The 22459-nt window shown below is 38.2% G+C and overlaps 2 protein-coding genes across 7 annotated transcripts in view; one reads left to right on the forward strand and one right to left on the reverse strand.

Annotated features, from left to right (window-relative positions):
- Nucleotides 1-15151, reverse strand: part of KIAA0825 (KIAA0825 ortholog) — a 256596-nt gene extending 241445 nt beyond the window's left edge. For 4 of the 6 annotated variants that reach the window (XM_032205811.1, XM_032205809.1, XM_032205808.1 and 1 more), the window contains exons 1-2: nucleotides 15074-15126; nucleotides 3658-3737 (exon numbers count right to left, since the gene is read on the reverse strand). The gene's annotated coding sequence lies outside the window, so the exon portion shown is untranslated. Of the gene's footprint in view, nucleotides 1-3657; nucleotides 3738-15073 lie in introns of all 6 variants that reach the window. The other 2 variants (XM_032205814.1, XM_032205813.1) reach the window with 1 other exon arrangement.
- Nucleotides 15152-15223: 72 nt separating this feature from the next.
- SLF1 (SMC5-SMC6 complex localization factor 1) overlaps nucleotides 15224-22459 on the forward strand; it is a 38343-nt gene continuing 31107 nt past the window's right edge. The window contains exons 1-5 of the mRNA XM_032206298.1: nucleotides 15224-15280; nucleotides 15577-15690; nucleotides 15864-15939; nucleotides 18426-18669; nucleotides 19734-19896. Coding sequence (XP_032062189.1) covers nucleotides 15254-15280; nucleotides 15577-15690; nucleotides 15864-15939; nucleotides 18426-18669; nucleotides 19734-19896 — 624 coding nt within the window. The 5' untranslated portion in view covers nucleotides 15224-15253. The remainder of the gene's footprint in view (nucleotides 15281-15576; nucleotides 15691-15863; nucleotides 15940-18425; nucleotides 18670-19733; nucleotides 19897-22459) is intronic.

Consider the following 22459-nt stretch of genomic DNA (forward strand, 5'->3'; position numbering starts at 1 on the left):
AACCAAGATGCTTCCCATCAGAAGTCTCATGTTAGATATTTGTTTTAATATCTCAAATTGCTTTTCTCATATGCAAGCCTAATTTAAGACTGACAAAAGCTCTTTAAAACAGTAGTTAGTAACTAATTGGAATATACCAAGGCAGCAGAAGACCATCTTTGACAAATTCATAAAATCAGTTTAAGAATTGCAGAGGTGTATGACTAGATGGTGTCTCAAGTTTCACAGCAAGGCAGTTATGCTTTCTACTAACATAGGAGAGTTTTAGCATTAGTAGTTTGAGCTGACAACTGGGTGTCTGTGATTACTCAAGTTCATGTTAAGACATCTTCCTCCTTGCCTTCTTATTTTGTTTTCCTTCCCAGTGAAGAACAAGAGTTTTAAAAGCTTATTGCATTTTTCTTCTTTAGGACGGCTAGCAAAAGCACAATTTTGTTACTCAGCAGTAGGGCGATCTACCATGTTAGGTCTGCATCAGATTGGACCTGCATTATCTTTTATCACAGAAAACGTCACAAGATTGCTATCAAAGCACCTAAAAGGAGGAGACAAAAACAAAACAAAACAAAACAAAACAAAAAGGGTCTTTTTAAATTAAGTGTTTAGTCTTGAATATGTCTTTACTTCTGGTTAACTGCCACTTTGAATTCGGACCAGAACTCATAACTGATCATTAGCTATCTTTCTACACTGAAGTACAAAAGTATTTTTCATTTAGGATGTATGCACTATCACACACTGGCAATAAGAGGTAGGAAAGACATCTGTAGAACAGTATGTTAACGTACAAATATTGACTGGTATATTAACCTAGTTAACTGTAATCAAAATTAGCGTACAAAAATAAACCTTTCGCCTTACTGACTTGCAGTTCTATAACAAACAAGGAAGCCAGAATTTTATTTTTATTTTTAAAGAAAGGAATTTCTTATGTAATTTAGAAGACATATAGAACTGATTTTTTTCTCAACTGCTTGATCAGAGGAAACCTTTATCTTCCCAGAGCATCCTTCCTATCATCTCTTCTAACCAGTTCTGTCTCACTTGATAAATTAAAGTTATCAGCTGTTGCATCTTTATTTCTATAGAGAAAGTGCAAGTCACAGCTGTGATGCTACAAAAGCAACAGAAGTGCAGCAGAAAGTAGCATTTTTAAAGAACATTTATCCATAATGCCTTTGCATTGCCACTGGAGAAGAAATGAAAATAAATAAGTAGTTATAATGAAACGAGCTTCCTTCTCAAGGATTTTATAAGTGGTGCTCTTAAAAGTGATGCCTGAAGTTCCTGATCATAGGGCAACTAAGAGTGTTCGATCTGGTAGCTCATGAAATAAATATCTTGTACTTTGTGGCGAAGTTCATCTGCCTCTATAGTGTTAGTCAGTATATGATAAGGTAATGTCATGTGAGTATGATTCCAGATGATTAACAGAGAACCCTAATAGGTTCTACCATCTCTTATGTAAAGACATTGCATCAATAATTTCGTTTAAAAACCTGATGGAGACAATTATGTTGGGAATCATAACAAAATGCATTCACACAGTAGAAAATAAATCTTCCTTTGGAAACAGACTAGATCATATATTATTATACAAAAAGGAAAGACAACTGATTCCTTTGTGATGCAAAAAGGGGTTCCTCCTTCCTATCATCTTAAACAAATACTGTAAGGACATTACATGAAATTCTCTAGTGCAGAAAGCACTTAGCCTTTGGTTTCATGATTAAGAGGGCAAGTGCTCATAAATATCTTACAAGGGAACACCATGCACTGTGTTATTTCTTACATAATTACATGACTCAAATGAGTTGTGTATCCAGTGGAGAAGTGGAACTACAGTGTAAACAATGTGCACTACTTACCTATCACATTAAATCAATCTTTTCCTTCAGAACAATAACAGACTAAAAACTAAAAAACTGTTGTTTGTTTGTTTGTTAGTTTGTTTTTTCTTAACTGAGCATTATATTTAAAGTCTCTAGAGAGAAAAAGAGGGGGTATACACAGACTAAATTAAAAAGGAATAATATTTTTTCTAGGGTCACACTAACATTCCAGCAAATTTCTTCTTAACTTTTATAGCATTTTACTACTTTTGTAAATAAGTAAAAAATAAATAAAAAACAAGCCATAGAAGGTTCAAGTTGAAAACACTCAAAGTATTATGGTTCTTTCTATACTTTTTGTAATTTGACTGCCTAAAACTGAGTGTAGTGACAGCTCTATCAGAATAACCTTCCAAAGTATAAGTTGCAACCAAATCTATTTTTATATGAGTTCAACAGTGAATCTTGGAGAATCAACTCTATTCCATTAATCTGCAAGACAAATTATGTTTGTTCTGGGCCAGCCAAGAACAGGTGGTCCCAGTTGAAGATTTTCTTCATTCATGCAACACCAAAAAAAAAAGTGTGGTGGATGTTACAAGGACAAACAAAGCATCTAGTGATAAAAGTATTTAATTTTATGAATTCTGAGTAACAAAGAAAGAGTTCAGGGATAGAAAAAGGAGAGAGCGTTTACTGAAACAACATTTTTTTCTTAGGCAAGCTGGTAATAAAAGACATTACAATATCCTGACTCATTCCAATTTTTGGAGCCGAACGCTATTCAGAAACTTTAAGTTTGTTCCAAACAGGAAAATCAAAAATCTCCTGTTTTTAAAATATGTGTCACAGAATGGCATTGAATGAATGATTTCATTTTTAATACCAAGGCAGTCTAGAGTCATTTTTTTTCTTTCATTTTTTATCATACTCCAGGGATAAGTTGATAATATGAAAAGTCTGCTGTATTCCCCACCATCCCCTGTATCTGCATAACCTGACATAACTCACATGCTCCCAGTCAAATGGCATGGTAAGAGTCAGAAACATTGTATAGCCTACTATTCGTATCACCAATAATCCAATTCTTCACCTGTACTACTAGACAATATACCTCCCAAAATGACATCTTCGAATGATTACACATTCTTATTTAAGTTAGAATTTTGTGATGACATGCATTAATGACAATGCATTCAAAAAGAGCAAAGTTAAATAGTTTGACTTCACAGAGGAAAGAGATTCAGATAACTTGAGAGACGAGTCACCCTTCTTGACCCTTTCCATAGGGTCAAGAGAGGTTATTAGATTTTTCTGTACATTATGGAATAGACTGTGTTCTGCTCCAAATAAAATAAATATCTGGGAATGGTGCACCTAAGGAAATGCTAAAAAATAATAATTTCAAAAACAATGGTCTCAACTTCTAAAATAGCCATATATTCCTAACTACAAAGAAAAAGATACTTTATTCAGATTTCTTCCAAAATCACACTACCATGCAGCTGAAATTCATACCTATATAATTCTTAAAGAACATCTAGTCATTTTTTGTATTTGGCGTAAAGAAAGAAGAATTTATAAAATTGCTGATATGAACAAAGCTTTCCTAGAACTTTTAAAAATCTCTTAAATATAAACCTAGCATCTCTTATGTTTTTGTTTTCAATCAATAAAAATTCATATATATTCTTGATTAGAACCCATAAGCACTTTCCTTTGAATAGGTCTCATCTCATTATACAGTTAAAGCTTTTTACGCATTCATAGTTTATAGCAAGTCGATTTCAGAAGATATAAATGTACAATTTACATATACACATACCTTCAGTATGTTCTCTCTGTAACTGAAATCTTCTTTAAGAGACCATGCATAATGTTCAATTAACCATTTTTTCAATGGTTCTGTGTAAAAAGAAAGTAATAAAATGATAAATAGGTAATATTTGAATAACCACTACTTTTACAAATAAAAATCCTAAGGGCCTAACTACTATGTAAAATTGCTCACTCAACAAGACCATATGCTTAATTCCAACTAATAAATAATAGTCTGAGATCAAAATGTTAAAAAAAGCTAACAACTTTGTAAACCTCCATTTCTTTTGATATGTATTACACAAACCACATCAGTAGCATAGTACTACTTCATTTTGTTGTTCCAAAAGCAGAAAAGCAATAACGAGAAGATCTGTGCCAAATGAGAAACTAGAAAGCCACAGAATGAAACAAAATAACACATGGCAGGTATTAGAAATGTTTAGATAAGGACCACATAGCTCAGTCATTGTTTCTGAACTTCACAGAAAGGCTTCATTGAGAATAATCTATCCTGTGGTCACCGACTCATAGAAAAATCAATTTAGATAACAAATACAAAAAAGATGGAAGTCTGAAGTGAATATTGTATTGTAAGAACTAAAGACTGACTGCTGCTTTTGCTAGTGTTTGTGAATACTAATGCAATGAATGAAATAAGGTAGCTAAAAGCTAGCTCAGCAAAAATACCTTATATTCCTTCTGTATCAGCCCCTTACTATCTGCAAACCCCAGTTATCAGGCAGCTATGATGGGTAAAAAGCACAGGGGACTGCAGTGAGATACTGTCCACTTGGCAGTAGTGTGGACCTTATCAACAAAGCTACAATAAGTATCATAGTTGAACATGGAAGTTGGTTCACAGACCCTGAGAAATCATCTCCACAGAGGAATAGAAAGGATCGTGTTTACATAGGCATGGCAGAATATGAAGTTCCATTTTGCTTAACAGCAACAAAATGGGAAAACATATGTAGGAAATAAAAGGAAATATCCTGCTCACCTGCTTTTGTTTTACAATATTTCAAGGAATTAAACGAATCTATTTTCAAGGCTTTCAACACATTATTAAATTCTTACTTCATTCAGTACTCTTTTTGTTTACTTGTTTGTTTCAAACTGCTTCTTTAGAAGGAAAGAGATTGGGATCTACTGACACTTGCAGGGGTTTTAGCACAGCACCCCAGCACTATAGTTCCTGTAACCACTTCCCAGGAGTTCTCTTAAAGAATCAGCAAAGAGGAAGGAAGTTCGAAAGAACTGCTCAGAAGTCTGACAACCAGCTAACCCCTATTCTTGGACCAATACTTTCACGTCTGTGTTTTAAATGAACAAAGCCAACAAAGCCTGTACTTTCTGCACTGCTTTTATTACTTTTCTGAAAGCAGAGGCTATGCAAAAAAAAATGTATCAAAAATGACAGCAAGGTTGTAACTCCAGCCCACAAAAGCCAAGAAATATAAAGTTAGTCTGACGTTCAATCCTTAAATCATGCAATTGTGCTTCTTTTTTAAAAAGCAACAATGCAAGTTAATGACAAGTTGTCAGCCCTAACTTTGAATTGCCTGAAGTTTGTCATTTGGTGTTTGTGTCACAACCTTAATGTTATTTAAATGTAGTTTTTAGTATCTATTATTTAAAAAGGTCTACTTTACGACAGCAAAAAGCTTTGATGGAATAAACCTCAAAGTACACTGTAGTGCTGGTATGCCACTTCATTAGAAGTGGTGCATAAAACATATGCTGTTGACAAATCTAATTCATTAAAGGTGAGGTAGATGCACTTTAAAACAACTGGATGGCATCATTATCTACAGTTCTTTTTATAAATTATTCTTCTTTTCCCTTTTGACTGAACTTGTCAGTGTTCCCTTTTCAGACTGTGAATGTTTTTGCCTTAAAATTCAATACCTTCAACATGTTTGGACAAGTTAAATAAGTAGCGTATTTGCTAAAACTAAAATTGTAAGCAGAAACATTCACACTGATTATTTCACCTATATTAACTAATGAGAAATAAAATTAAGCGACAATGTATAAAGAGATTCAGTGTTATCAAACATAAAATTTAAAAATGAGGAGAGGAGGAAATTACAAAGTAGAACAGAGTAATGTTCTGGCAGTCTTTTGCATTGCCATTCAGATGACTTGAATTTGATATTGAATTGAATCCTGCAAGAGAGAAGGAGATCAGGCACATCACAGAGCTGACAGCTAGCTGACATACTTAGTTCTAAAGGGGAGAATTATTAACCATATTACTCAGACTTTTAGGAAAAGACCAATACTGCTACAAGAACCAGAGGCTACAGAAGAGTTTCAGTAAATTTAAGCTCAGATTTGAAGAGTGGCCCATCAGAGTGGAGAAATCCTTGAAAACCTTTCCAACAAACAAAACATATTATCAGTCAACAAATGATCAAATTCCACTTTAGAATATGTGCCTACGAAACATGGGCATTTTTCTCCTCATCCCAGGAAAAATCAAACTCTTCCATGAATGTGGACTTCAGAACCCAAAACACAGTGCAGAAGCTTCAACAAATTGATGAAAGTAAAAAAGAATGCTTTTGAAGACTAGCTAGACTATGGTTATGGTTAAATTCTACCAATCACGTATTTAGAAAGTACATTGTATACAGGGAAATTGGGGAAAGAAAAGGAGAAGAAAAGGAGAAGAAAAGGAGAAGAAAAGGAGGAAGAGAAGGAGAAGGAGAAGGAGAAGGAGAAGGAGAAGGAGAAGGAGAAGGAGAAGGAGAAGGAGAAGGAGAAGGAGAAGGAGAAGGAGAAGGAGAAGGAGAAGGAGAAGGAGAAGGAGAAGGAGAAGGAGAAGGAGAAGGAGAAGGAGACGGAGACGGAGAAGGAGAAGGAGAAGGAGAAGGAGAAGGAGACGGAGACGGAGACGGAGACGGAGAAGGAGAAGGAGAAGAGAAGATGCTTTTTGTAACTTTTCTTTTAGTTCCTTACTTATAAAGTAGCCTAATACTACATATTCAAAAAATATTTATTGGAAATTTTGCATGGAATATATAATCATACTTCAGTATGTCAGTACTGAACAAATACTTTCTAATGAGTTGGATGGATTAGTAAAAAATTTTGCTTTGTTCAAGAAAAGTCCATATAAGGCCCATAATATCATCCTATATATTTTTATGTAGACATATGTACACATATGCATTTTTTACTAGATACGGTGTCTCAGATTAATTCCATATTGTCTCTTTCAAAAACAATTTCATTCCAATATAAGATGCACCCTTAACATTTAAGAGATGTACATTTTGCTTAGATAAATCTGGCATATGAATACGTTAAATATGGAAACACTTCTAAATATAATTTACCTAGGCCTATTTTATGCCTCCATGAATTGCAGCAAATCAGTTTCTGCAAGCAACTCCAAAAGTTTAAACTAGAAGATGACAGATTAATTCACCACATTTCAATCAGCATTTACCATTTATCTCAGAAGACTTGGATCATGTACGTCCAATATGCTACATCTGCACTTCTCCTAACCAGTCTCCCCATTATTGCTCATGCTGTTCCTCTTTAATTTTGTTTCCTCTCCTACCACACTGACTTTACCATCCCGTGAGAGGAACAGTCATATTTGGTGAAGTGTGCCCCCCCACTGGAACACGGGAAGAGGTAGCTGCTGATGCACAAATGTACAGGGGTATCTCCACTCAGGGAGAGGCATCTCAAAGGCCCCCGGTCCCCAGAATCCCTTAGTGAGCTGAATTCAAAATCATTTCACTTACAACATTCTCATTACCCAAAAGATCCATATTCTATTGACTGTTGCTACTAGCAACTCTTCTTGTGAAGTCATTTCTCAGATCTGGCAGAAGGCGGCTTCTGTTTACCTCTTAACACCTTGGAATTAGGACTTTGGATATCTAAATCCCATTCTGATCTGGCAGTGTAACTGCCTGATAGATCTTTGAGGATGCTGCTGGGAATGGGGAGGCAGGAAAGGAGGAGAAACAGCAGCAGCAGGGGTACCATCCTTAAAGAGTTATGCTTATACAGAAGAGCTCATAATGCATTCCCAAAGGAAGCTTTCATGCCCCCCCAACATTTCCTGAAAAGACAGTCTGTTTCCAGCCCGTGATTTCAGCTCTGCTGGTACTTCAGCCCTTAATGATGATTTCTATGAGCAATCATCTTGCAAGGGATGTTGCTAACCTCAGTGTCCTTCTGTCAATACTGGCACTCCAGATGGGAGAAACCACTAACAGTGAAAATCTTACGCACTAATAAATGTCATTGCTTCACCGAGAAAGTGGAAGAAAAGAGGAGGAGACCTTATCTATGTCATTGCTTCAAAGGAAGTCTTTTATTCTGTGCATAAGGGACTGTCAAAGCACTCCCTCTGCAAAAGGTCTAGCTGCCTTTTCTGCAATCCTTAGATTATTTTCAGGAAACGATTTGGAGGACCTCTCCAATTCTCAAAGAGCTCCTGAGACTACAGATCACAACAGGATATTGTTGACTCTTTAGATAAGTGTACATGTCCCTCACAACATAGAGCAGTATCTCTGGATGGGACAAAGACTTGTGTCTTGTTTCTGGGTACACCAAAGGCTAGTAGAATCAAACAGTAATCTTCTCAATAACAACACTCCACTTCTTTGCACTTCCAAAAACCATCAGCCATTAACCAAAACTTCTTGTTCCTCCAAATGAATTATTCACAAAAAAAAAACAGTGAAAAAAAAAAGATAGATATTCAGCATATTTTGTACTGAAATGAGCCTCATTATCAAACACTCAAAGCCTCCCTGAAAAGATATACCCTTTCTTATGGCAATAGGTTCTTACAGTAATACAACATACTTCTTTCCAACATACTAACAGTTGGTTTCGGATAGATTTTTTGGCAAATGCTGTCTGCTTCTTCAATCTAATAGACAATGATTGTTGTTAAAATAAAAAAGCACCAATGAACACATGAATTTATTACGGCCTTTTTAAGACACTAAAGATACACTGAGGAAGCTTGCCTTTGTCAGTGCCTTGGATTTCTTAGGGATGGATGACAAATGAAGTTGTAAGAAATACAACAGATATCAGCAATATCTCCTGATGACAATGCTCTCACATTAACTTACAGGGCAACTAAGCCATTAAAAGGAAACTCTACAATACTCTAAACCTCACTGCGGGGAAAAAAAAATAAATTTCAGTTCCAAATATATGCCTGATATTTGCATTTCACTATATTATATGATCTTCCAGTTACATATTGATGAAATGTATAGCTCCAGTGCTAACAAACTGAAGGTTGTTTTGATATTAGCCTTCCTCTTGTTGCACCTTCATTGTCTTCCCTATTATAATTCATGTCATATTTTTACCTAACTTCTTTTTAGTATTCTTCTTTTCTTCTTTCATTCACAGACATCCACATCTTTTGCATACCCCCTGTGCTCACCTCAAGTAGAGCAAACAGCAGAGAAGGTGTAAAGTACACATGTTACCCCACATGCCTAAATTGCTTTTCTAATAACATTGAGCTAGGGCATCAACAATGCCATTGCATGCCTTGCAAAAGCCTGATAAGAAATAAAACTGTTTTGTTCTGTTTTTATTGCAGAAAAGAAGCCATTTTTTGTATCCGAACATTCTCAGTATATACACTGCTTTTTAAAAACTTACGATTACTATGAAAAAAATACAATTACAGCTACCATTACACACTCGCCATTCTGACAGGAGTTACTTAGGGAAGAATAATACACTGAAGACAAAAAAGTATACTTTAAAACAAAGACACACAAGTCAACACATACGATCTGAATGGGGTTATGCAGATTCTCAAAAGAAAAGTGGTGAGAGGACCTCTATGTACAAAAAGTTGCTGGCCGTTTCAGAACAGATCTCTGACACAGGTGAAAATATTAGAAGGTCAGTGGGGGAAGTAGGTCGATTAAGTACGCCAGGCAGGCGTGGTGGATGTAGGTCAGGGCAGAAGACTGGTATACTGATTAAGAAAAAAGGTCCAGGCAGCAATGGACTAGCTAAAGTCATGCAATGAAAAGAAACTCAAATTTTGTGTAGCACAAAAGTATTAAATGCAAAACCAAACCATCCCACTATCTCTGTTTTAAAACAACAATAAAAAAAAAAATCTACTCCAAGTCATGAATGACTGAAGTGCACTAAAGAAGTGCATTTCTCTAATTCCTTAACAAGCGACCACATACAAAGTGTATAGCCTAGCATCATATACAGAAGAGTTACTGAACAAGTCGTGGAACTTCATGCTGTCCTATCTACATTTGTCCCTCAGCTTTGATTCAGGGACACGCATTAATGGGATGTGAACTGGCGGAAGGGTAGACGAACGTAAGGACATGAGATAGGCTAAGCTTACAATAATCAGAAAAATAAATGATCTGTGTAAGTAAAATGGTTACATGAAAGAAACAAAAATGATGCCTCCTGAAAAGACTATAAAAGAAGTTGATTTTGAATATAAATACAAACTTGTGATAACTGAGTTTATAGGTACAGCCTGAAGAAGTGAAACAATTTTCACAATGTGCGTTATGTCATTCCTATATTCACCAGCACACAAAAGAAACTTTAAGTACATTTACAGAAGAACTACTATTAATAAGAAACTATTCTAGCGTCTGTAGGTTTATATTGTGTTCATATTACTTCTAATTCTAGTAATCCTTTATAACTCCAGAAAAAAATATATTTTTTTTCCTTCACCATTAGGACAAAGCCAGTGAGTGCTTCATACTAAGGACAGACTTAGCAAATGGATTTAGAAGAGGGCTCAAAGTAAGATTTTTCTCCACATGAAGGCAGTGTGGAGACACTTCATACTGTTTTAGTTTTTGTGATAGACTTTTCAGTGTAGCTTCTGGTTGCTTTTACAAAGCTGTGATTGCTAAGCATTTGACCAAAATTCACCCATTTTGACTTTTGTTTTGTCCAGTGATACTGCTTAGATGAGTATATACACGTATGTACACATGCAGAGAGAGCCAATGTCAAAGATTAGCAGACAAAATCTTAGACAGAGTTGAGGCAATAGCAGAAAATACCTCTAAGAAATCCTGTTTTAAAGTGTGCAGTTAATCAAGCAGTAAACTTTTTCATATGATGGAAAATATTTTATGTACTGTATTTGGTTTACATGGCAATGTTTGTTGTTTTTTGTTTTTTTTTTTGGGGGGGGGGTGGTTGCATGGGCAGCCTCTGAGAGCAGTGAGAACTGAGCGAGAAGCAGCCCTGCAGCCCCCAGGTGAGTGCGGCAGGAGGGCAGGAGGTGCTCCTGGCAGGCAGGCAGCAGCAGTTCCCCTGCGGGCTGTGCAGGGAGAGGCCCCTGGTGGAGCAGGCTGTCCCCCTGCAGCCCATGGGTCCCACATGGAGCAGATCTCCACGCTGCAGCCCCCCCATGGGTGGAGGAGCCCCCGGTGGAGCAGGTGGATGTGGCCTGGAGGAGGCTGCGGCCCATGGAGAGCCCCATGACTCCAGTTGGTGAGCCATCTCCCTGTCCTAATCACAACCCATGAACAATTTTTTCATTCTGTCTTCTCCCCCTGTCCTTCAGAGGAAGAAGGATGAGAGAGTGACGTTGTAAAACTCAGCTAGCCATCAGTGTGAAACCACCATACGTACACAATGAAAAGTATGATAAGATATAACCTTAATAATCATAATGATAAGATAATCATAATCATAATGATAATTGCAATCACAACGATAAAATAATCTGCCAGATCACACTTCATAACAGAAAAAGATACCTAGGCATGAATGCATGATTTCTGGACAAGAAGACCAATGGGATCCTGGCGTGCATTAAAAGGAGCGTGGCCAGCAGGTCAAGAGAGGTGATCCTGCCCCTCTACTGTGCCCTGGTCAGGCCTCTCCTGGAGTACTGTGTCCAGTTCTGGGCTCCCCACTACAAAAAAGACAGGGATCTCCTGGAAAGAGTCCAGCGGAGGGCAACAAAGATGATACGGGGCCTGGAGCATCTTCCCTGTGAGGAAAGGCTGAGAGACCTGGGTCTGTTCAGCCTGGAGAAGAGAAGACTGAGAGGGGCTCTTACCAATGTTTACAAATATCTTAAGTGTGGGAAACAGTGGGATTTGGCCAACCTCTCTTCAGTGGTCTGTCTGTGGGGACAGAACAAGGGGCAATGGCCACAAAATGGATCACAGGAAATTCTGCATGAGTATACAAGAGAACTTCTTCACGGTGAGGGTGATGAGCACTGGGACAGGCTGCCCAGGGAGGTTGTGGAGTCTCTTTCTCTGGAGATATTCAAGGCTGGTCTGGACGCCTACCAGGGCAGTCTGCTCTAAGGAACCTGCTTTGGCAGGGGGGTTGGACCCGATGATCTCTGGAGGTCCCTTCCAACCCCTTCAATTCTGTGACTCTGTGTGTGATTTGTATCCCAATCGCCGTTACTGCAAGAAATCAGTTATCATTTTCCACATAGAAAGTCAAAAGGCCGATGGGGGACAAAAGGGATCCCAAGCCCTAAGCTGCCATTAAAAAAAAAAATAAAAAAAAAAAGTTTTGGGCAGAAAGTTAGAAGAGTGGAATGAAAAATAAAATTCCCTCTTTTTTTTTTCTTTTTTTGTTTCTCTAATAAATAAAAATAAAAAGAAGCAGACAGAAAGTCTGAGGAGATGGGTACCTGAAACACTGCAAGTAAACCCTTTCTGTGAAAGAGCAATGTTTGTGTAGCCCTGTAAATAATGAAATGAAGATATCTACATGTATCTCAAACACAGAGACCAACAGATTTAATATAGTGTATAATACTGCACAAATAAACCATCTTTGCTAGGACAAAGAAACTGAGAGGTGCTGGAAAATACTCCAACTAAACTACCCATAGCTGTATGAGAACTCATTTTCTCTCTTGTAAATTAGAAATAAAACAATCATAATGAGATGAAAGATATTTACTGTAATGAGATCACTGCAAGAACAGAAAAATAAGAAAATGTTTTAGTCTTATTATGAAAAAAATGGAGAGCATAAATGAAACCCAAACTTAGCAGACATCACCAAAATGAAGGTAATAGAAATATTCTTACCATATTAAAGCTACACTGCAATAGCAATGTAATTTAAGTGTTTGAGGTTTCAGTTGTTTTGATTACATATATTACATGTGCCACAGACCAGAAAAAAAAATTCTCAAAGACAACAGTCAGCATAGAAGCATGTAACTTCCTCACTAGTAGTTAGTTCACAGTATTCTGAGCTGAAAGTTAGTGTTACACGTTGAAGACTTCTCTAGTCTGTTAAGAACACTGTGGCATAAAACTATTAGTTATTATTAGTTAAGTAATAATTAGCACTTAATAATTGTTAATAGTCATAATAATTTAACTGTTAGCTTTAAAATATATTAATCCAAACAGAGTAGACTAACCCCAAATTAATTACTCTTATGAACAGTTGTATGTCTTTCTTTTCCAGTTTTTAAATTAGAGAAAATTTTGACCATCAAATAAATATAACATTTATAGACAATAAATTAATTGTAGTCTAAACCTTAGATTACGTATTGCAAAACAAATACATTTTGGATATCCCTCACTCCAATTATGAAAATTAATATGAATTCCTTTACAGCACTGACAACTCAGTAGTGAAGGTATAAAGGTGAAATAGGTACAAAACAGAAAATGTAATGTGCAACTAATTTTCATTGTCTATTAAGTAACACAAGCAATAAATAAAGTCATTTGATTCTGAATATTCTCATAGACATTAAAAGACTTTTCAGCGCCACTTATATAAAAACTAATGACAGAGGTAGTTGTTGGTTGCTTCACCATACTGGCGTACAAAAATATAACTGCAATGTTAAGGAAACAAGTTAGGACAAAACTTCAGTAAGCAGTATGAGTAGCAACCTGAATCTACTTTCACTTTTCCTTGAAAAGTTGTCACAGTTTTTGCGTTACTTTATAGTAATGAGGCTATAGACAGGATAAACATTTTTTGTTTTAGATAATTATTCAATGAGTGGTTCCATGTCTTATGTGAAGCATGAAATCAAAGCGTTGCTTGGGATTCCAAATAAATTTCACACCATCTTGTTCATTCAATCACTGGAGTACCCGAATACTTTACAAAAAGCAACAGAAGACTCATGAGGGCGGACAAATCTATTTCTCCATGTTGATAGCTGGGAAACTGACAGAATTAGAACCAAGTGTCCAATGTGCAGACACATTTTAGATGTCTAAATTTAAATTTTTTGGTGTGTTCATGGTGGTTGTGCTTTTTCTTGGGGGTGGCGGTGGTGGTGTTTTCCAACTGGAATACTTCATGTTTTAGAGCAGTAACGAGGTCAAAGTGTTTCTTCTGTTGACCTAAACTGTAGTGACAATAACATAATATTTGTGGAAGTTTTGATGTACACATCTCAGTTTACATGGGAAGGGGAAGGGGAAGGGGAAGGGGAAGGGGAAGGGGAAGGGGAAGGGGAAGGGGAAGGGGAAGGGGAAGGGGAAGGGGAAGGGGAAGGGGAAGGGGAGGGAAGCTACCTCAGTGAGTACAAAGCAAGTTGTCCACTATCACCTATGAATTTTATGGGGAGAGAGTTGCATGCGGTTCTCTAAGGACGCAACTCAAGGTTCTTGACTCAGGATACGTGCCTTCTATTTTCCAACTGTAGGCATAAAAATGAAGTACCCTACAAAGCCCGTTTTATTTGTTATAAAACACTGAACTATTTATCGTGTGCGACCCGCTCCGTGCGTGAAGGTGACACCAGGAACCCAGCGGAGTCACACCTCACGCGTGGATGGGACCAAAAGCAAAGTTTCACAAGCAGCTGCCATCCCAGTATTTCTAGGTTTCTAAATCGCGTGGTTGACATACAATCTGAACGTGGTTTTTTTTTTTTTAACTTTTTTTTTAGGTGGCTTGATAATTAAAAGAAAAAAAAAATAAATCACTGAATTACGTAACAGCGACTTGGTGCCAACGAGATCCGGGCAGGGGGCACCTCAGCTCCCTCTGCTAAGCAAGCTGCCACCTCGCAGCCCTACGAGCCCGCTCGGCAACACCATTTGTGATTTCCACAGCCCAAAAGCACATCCGAGCCTCCGAGCCGGCGCCGGTTCGTCTCGCAGCCCTCCTTTTCGCCTCACCACCCGGCTGTCCCCACCCCTGTACACACCACCACCACCACCACCACCACCACCACCACCACCACCACCATCATCATCATCATCATCTCCATCTCCTCCTCCTCCTCCTCCTCCTCTCCTCTCCTCCTCCCTCGGATCGTGGCGGCGCTGCCGCCGCCCGGGGAGCCGTGGAAGTGCGCAGCGCCCAGCCGCGCTCCGCCCGCCGCACCCCGGGGAGCCCCCGGGCGGGGCTCCTCCACCGGGGGGGGCAGCCCCGCCGGGACCACTTACCCGGCCGGGCGCCCCCAAGTCCCGCTCAACTCCGTGCCCGCAGCCCCCCAGGCGACCGCCGAGCGTCGGTGACAACGGCCCGGAACGGCCCCGCCGCCACATCCGGAGGCGGAGCGGGAGGAGGCGGCCACGGCGCCGGGGAGCGGCCGGGGCAGGGCTCGGCCGGGAGCGGGACGCGAAATGGCGGACGCCGCCCTCCCGCCTGGCGTACGTGGGGCGCGGGCGGGAGCCGCGGGGGCCCCCCTGTGAGGAGCAGGAGGAGGAGGAGGAGGAGGCGGCGGCCTTTCCTTCGCCTTTCCTTCGCCTTTCCCTCGTCTTTCCCTCGCCTGTGAGGGCCGTGCCGTGCTGGGGGTGCTCGGGGCTGCGTGGTGGTGGTCTCCGGGTGGTGGGTGGCCGCCGGGTGAGGAGAGGAGGCTGCTGGCTGTGTGCCCCCCCCCCTCCGCCAGGCAGCGTTTTGTAATGCGTGTTTTGTGTTTCCTTCTCGGTTCTTCTTCTTCTCGCAGGTGGCGAGTGGTGGCCCGAAACGGCGAATCCAGTTAACTGGGTTTAGAGGAAGAGAGAAGAAAGCGCTAGTTGAGTTGCTGTTCAAGCTGGACTGCGTTTTCCTTGATAGTAAGGTACTGTTCCTTGAAGCACCTTGGTTCCTTGGTTTAAAGCAGGAAGGGAAAAAAAAAAAATGCAACCCTTAAAATCAAGGACTTTGTAGCAATTTAGAGTTGTGTATAAGTAGCCAAGAAAGTTTAAATGTTTTCAGTGATAACACTGTGTATTTTGTTTGTGTTTTTATTAGAAATACAAGAATTGTACGCATCTTATAGCGAAAAAGCTTTGCAAGAGTGAAAAGTTCTTGGCTGCCTGTGCTGCAGGTGAGTAGAAGATTCGCTGTAAGATTTCAAAGAATCATAACAGAACTAGAAAGGAGCTCTTGAAGGCTTCTAGTTACCTGTTTTAATTTCATGAATGGACTGTCTTACAAAACCACCTTCTGCTTGTTCAGATATCCTTGATTTTTGTCAAAGTACCGTGTTCAAGTTTTGATTTACTTCTTTTTTTGCTTTGGTAAGTGCTAAGGGATATTCCTGCCATTTTCTTTCACTTGATATACATTTCTTTCTAAACAAAAACTTTTGTTATATATCAGTTGTATCGTGAGGTCATATCCAAATGACACAGGTGCATGTATATGGCCACCTGAAGAGGGATTGGATAGAGTATGGACACCTGTAGTTACTGAGCTGGTTTTTGACACCAAATTTGCTGTAGCATTACATGTGTAACAATGTTAAGGATTACTGTTTCTAAGTTTCTGCTTATGCAGCATGACAAAATTCCAGGCTATTGCCACTGGCATTTTACTAGGTGAGCCTCTGGCCTTTCCTTTTGTTGTTCTCTCACCTAAGTTTGGATGCTGGAATTCTGTACTGGAGCAACTAAAATGCTTTTAGAACAAGAACTACGTATTTACATATTTGAAGATTACTTCTAAGAGAAGTTACCTGTGGGCATTGTATAATGAGTTCAGAAAACATTGCAGAGTTACAAGATGTTGTTGTCCTCGTCAATTAACTATTTAAATATGATCCTTATTTTTCCCATACTGTGTTATAACAACTGGCTGAAGAAAGTTTTGGGATGGATCTTGAATCTTGAATTTAAGAGATTACAGAAATAGATAAATTTACTTGTGGGATTACCTGTAAAATTAGTGATCTTATTTTTAGACTTGCAGGCTACATTAGCAGGTATTTCAATCATCTGTCACTGCTAGAATTTCAGTATATGCATTAATGATTACTTGAATGGATCTAAAAATTCTGATCAAACTCATATCAAAAAGGAAATAGAAGGAAAGGTGCCATAAGAGAAGCAATATATGGATATATTTAGAATCACATTTGTGGTGTAGTATTTCATTTTAAGTCTTAGGTACTTTAGATATCAAATTTTATTTATATATTTTACTTTGGGAGATTTAAAACAACTGGATATATTTTTCTTGAACTGAGTGGAAACAATATACATACTGTCCACGTGGCAATGCAAAACTCTTGTATTTCTGTGTTTTGAAACCTTCCCCAAAACCATCTAGAACTTAATTTTGGAAAAAGCACTGTTTTTGCATAATCATTGCCCTTGGTGGCAGACAGAGTGTGTTCATTCCTAATGCATTTTTTCCTAAGTACAACAGATCATATTTAAACCCATTTAAAACTCAATAGAAGTGAAGGTAAATAAACAAGGGTGCCAGTCTTCATGGACTCCCTAGCTGACAGATAATTTGAGATGGAAACTTTAAAATGAAAGTGATTTTTTTAACATACACGTTGTGTACAACACACCTATTTCATCAGAAGTCTACTGGTACCTACACTAGGTTATACAGAAATACCGTCTGTGCTCCTGCACTGAGACATTTTGCCACTCAACCCTGCTGTTCTGTGAAGCCAATTAGGTTCACACAATTCAAGTCAATTTCTCTTACAGTATCTTACAGTCAGTAGTGTTTCAATACAGGAGTAGGTTACTAACCACAGCTCTTGACCTGAACCTGTAAGAAGAGAGAGACAGAGGGAAAAAAAGGGGAAGATCATTACATACAGTATCAGAAGCATACATGCAGAAGATGAAAGAGGAGAGGCGGAGGAGGTGGAGCCAAAGGAGGAGAGGAAAGGGTTGTGAAAAGAAGAAAGGGGAAAGACAAAAGTCTAAAACCAAATCCCCTGAACATTGGTATTCGCTGTACTTGCAATGTAAGTAATACCAAGAATGTATAAAAGAAACAGCTTACATGCTAAAAACTTCATCCATCTTTTTAAGTACTGGAGGTAAAACATTGCCTCGGTTCACTAAATTAAGCCCTTAGCAAAAGCAAAGAAACAAACAAAAAAATCAACTAGCAAATGTGCATGGACAGCATTATTGCATACAACTACACCAAATGCACCTCTGATCTCTTTAGGTATGTTTTAAAAAGTTTCAACTTCTCTTGAAAACAGAGGGTTAAGCAAGATTCTTTTCAAGTTGTAAAAAAACAAAATCTGGGAAGCTGGAAAGTTCCATTTGCAGATTTTTGAGGAGAGAGTCACATAATTTATCTGGGAAGGGTAAAAAGGTACTTGATCGTTAAAAGAAAACAAAATGATCATTTTCAGTGGTATTGTGAGGTTTCTCGTTTTTAAACTGTGAAGATGAGAACTCTTGTAGTAGGAAGAAGTTTTTAAAATGGTACTTATAATTCCAGCTTTTATTTGCACAAGAAAGGTTGAAGTTAATTTTGTAGTAGATCTTCAGCTGATTGCCATTTGTCTGCACAAAAAAATCTTTTGTGGTTGACAGTTCATTTGCTTTTTAGGAAAGTGGATACTAACTAAGGAGTACATAATTAATAGTGCCGAAAGTGGCAGATGGCTTGATGAAACAACGTACGAATGGGGATATAAAATTGAAAAAGACACCCATTATTCACCTCAAATGCAATCTGCACCTAAAAGATGGCGCAAAGAACTGATGCAGTCTAGTGCTCCAGGGGCCTTCCACAGATGGAAAGTTATCCTCGCTGTTAAGGAAGGTGGTAAACGAATGATGTCTGTTATAAGGTAGGAGGATATGTCTTAAAGTTTAAATAATGAGCAACAGAACACTTACGGTATGGTGTTGAACACATCTTTATTCTTCCATCCCGGTTAATTTGGTCCATAACAACTTCTGGCTCTTCAAACTCTGAATCATTTTCATTAACATACTTTCCTACATTTTACAATTCTTTTAATCTTTGACATCACAGCTTTTTTTAGATTTCTTTTGGTATAATGTTAAATATAATATGCATTATCATATGTTAGTATCCTAAGTAAACAGAAACATTCTTCATGAGACGTGGTACGTAGATTTTTGCTTTTTTCAGAGTACTGCTTTATGTTGTGTATGTTACGTACCAAATGGTAGCCAGAATCATTTCATTTGGTTGGGTGATCTGAGCCACCCATGAGCTATGGCTTAAGGATCAGGGCTGCACTTTGACCTTTTTCTTCTTCCTTAATTTTTTTGGTCACACCTATGCAACAGTTTCTTGTAATTCTGAAGACCTGACTTGTACTATAACACCTAATATGTACTGTAACAAATACAAAGGAAAAGAAAAACTCAGGTGTGAGACTTCTGAGACTTTGTTTTTCCTCCCTACCCATTTGGTTTCCATGCTTAAAGTGTACATGGTATCACAAGTACAGTATTAAAAGTAACATTTGTTGTCTAAAACAGTAAAAGCAAGCAGCCCCTGACTTTATTTTAGAGCTATCCATCAATGTAAGTTCATTGCAGGAGAACATACTGTCCTATTCTCCTCTGTTGAAATTCCAGTTAGTTAGGAGTACTTCTCGGGTCTGGGTGTACCACAGATGCACAGGCAAGAAAGGAGTGAACTTTGTCTGGTTGATGATGGAGCGGGGCTGCATCACCAAATACCTGTCTGCAGTTCACAAAGACAGTCTTGCTATGTGTGCTCCTTCATTTTCTCAAGGCTGTTAAGCACCCTTTTATCTTCCTAATAAAGGCTGGGCAACGTCATATGTCTGCACTCTGTAGTTTGTGAATAGTAATGTAACTTTTAGCAGTATGAATATAACACAGTAAATAAATCTTTCCAAATATGTTTGTTTAGAGTTCTGCAAGCTGGAAAGGCAACCATATGTTCATCCCAAAATATGGGGAGTGATATTACTCATATATTTCTCCATAATAAATTCTTTCTTATGCAAAATGAAAAACGTTTCCCTGAAGATCAGTGCTACCCTTTGCAATATATAGAAGATTACCTTTTGGAGGTAAGTAAATTTAAAAAACATACATAAAATTAATTGTTCATTTTTATTGTTAAAAATTTATATCAAGCTTACTAATTACTTCGTGTGATGCAGCATTAATAATAGAGGTGGATATGATCACCCTGAATGTTTTGAACTGATGAGAAGTAATGCAGCTTTCTTGTACTGGGACTGTTTATCCTAGAGAAGAGAAGATTTCGGGGAGATCTCTTCAGTCTGTATAAGTACCAGGAGCAGGGGGTGTACAAAGAGGATGGAGTGAGGTTCTTTTCAGTGGTGCCCAGTGCCCCAATGCCAGGACAAGGGGCAGTGGGCACAAACTGGAGCACAGTAGGTTCCCCCCGAACACCGGGAAGCAATTCTGTGCTGTGCAAGTGATGGAGCAGTGGCACAGGTTGCCCAGGGAGGTGGTGGAGTCTCCTCCTTGGAGATCTTCAAAAGCCACCTGGGCCTGTCAAAAACCACCCTGCTCTGGGTGGCCTTGCTTGAGCAAGGAGTTTGACCAGATGATCTCCAGAGGTACCTCCAACTGTAACCAGTCTGTGATTCTGTAACAGAAGAATTGTCTTTCTCAAAGCAGTGTGATTCAAACTCAAAGCAGTTTGATTCAAAGCAGTAGAAGTGACGCCAAAGAAGCATACATCTTCTTGCTCTGTATGTTCCTTCTTGGCTCCTGCTTTGTGCTGTTACTAGTGAAAAAATGAATTAGACTTCAGGAGGAAGTTTCAGTGTAGCTGACCATCAAATAAACAGTTTAGAAAGTTATTCATAAATTGCCAAGAAAAATACTGATTTTTGTTCTCTTTATTTTGGTAACAATTTCAACTGTGTATATCATGGTTGGGCCAGTTGATCTAAGAGGTCATTTCCAGTCCTTATGATTCTATGATCTGTGTGTTTATCTGTCTATATATATGTGTAGATGTAGATATTTTAATTTTATCCTCATGCTTCATAATCAATTTAATTACCTCTTTTCTGAACTAACCTCAATTATTCTACCTTTCTGTTCATAACATTACAGTCTGGTAAAAAGATTCAGATTCTTAACTCAGAAATAAGTTTGCTCATAATCCTTCATGGCTGGGAAGAATTGGTGGTTGCCATATGAATTCTCTGAGGGGACTCTATTGGGCAGAGGAAATTCACTCAAACTATTCCTGAACTAGGAATTTTATGTAAGTTTCTCACCTATATTCCCTTTTCAGTCAATGTACTCAGACTGATGCTGCAAGAATTGTAATTCCTAAAATACATGTATGAACTGCTGTCTAAGCATACCATTAACTCCCCATTACTACAGAGAGATCTTTCCATGCTCGAGGACAGACAAAGTTAAATAAAAATCAATTTAAACTAAAGGATTCTGTAACGAAGCATATGAGAACAGAGTAGCCTGCCAAGAGGATTTGTTAAGCATGTTTTGTACACAATATGAACGTTCCTTTAGACTTGCAGTTCCTCAGACTGAGGGATGATTTTAATCAACTGCTAAATAAAAAATGCTGCCTTTGCAAACTTGTAGAGCTAACAGTGGGTTTATTAAGGCAGTATCTGCTTCTTCTGGAAATCTTTTAAATTCTTCAGATCAAAGTATTTTGCTCTCCTCATTTTAATGATTAATAAAGCTGTTACAAAAGGGCAAAAAAGGGGTTGAAAGATCTTAGTGTTTACATGCTGATTAAAACACACAGCAGTGTGGGATCTTGGTCTAGTGCGTACTTTCTTAATCATACTTGTTCAGGGAAATTTATGTTTAATAGAGGAATGAGAGTCAAGTATTTATGACTATCTCACCTTTTACTGATCTTCGTGAACCCTGAATTCATCCCAGTTGTGATAAGTGTTCCATCTTTACTGATTCATTAACTTCCACACATCCTTTTTTCTAGATTTCACTAAAGTAACTCACTTCAGAGGGCACAAGAGCACCAGTTTCTATTTAAATGCTTCTAAAGAACTCAGAAAACTGCCAAGACTCTGTCTCTTAAAAGGACAAGAGTAAAACATAGGCACAACACTTTTGATAAAGCCTAATGCACGTTAACAAAATGTTATGAACATGCTCTTTTCTCTTGCTTCTGGCAGTACTTGGTACACATTTCATTAGGACTTCAAAAGTTCCAATTTTGTAAATCTATAGTCCTGCTATTTGACTACTACTTCTTCCCATAAACACATGTGTCTTATGGTTTAGTACCCAGATCAGATCCTAAATTAAGCAAAACCGCAGTGTATTCATTTTTAAAAGTGAAACTGCATGTAGTCATAGGCTTTCAGACTGTTTTCTCTCTGATTTTTTTTTTTTTTTTTTTTTTTTTTGGGGACCAACGCTTTACTTTGTCTGTATTTCGGTATCTGTTCCTATATCAACCTCTGTTAAAACACTCTGTGGGACTGTCATAAATGATTTCAAACTGTAAGGTGTCGTTTTTTCCTGGTTCAAGGTGTTAAAGCCATATGCATGATTCTAGGGAGCTATCCTCATACTTAAACACAGACTTCAGATGCTTTTTTGGCTGCACACTAAAATTCACAAATTTTTACCAAGATAGTACTATAA

This window comes from Aythya fuligula, chromosome Z (assembly GCF_009819795.1).
Source record: "Aythya fuligula isolate bAytFul2 chromosome Z, bAytFul2.pri, whole genome shotgun sequence".
NCBI classification, from domain to species: Eukaryota; Metazoa; Chordata; class Aves; order Anseriformes; family Anatidae; genus Aythya; species Aythya fuligula.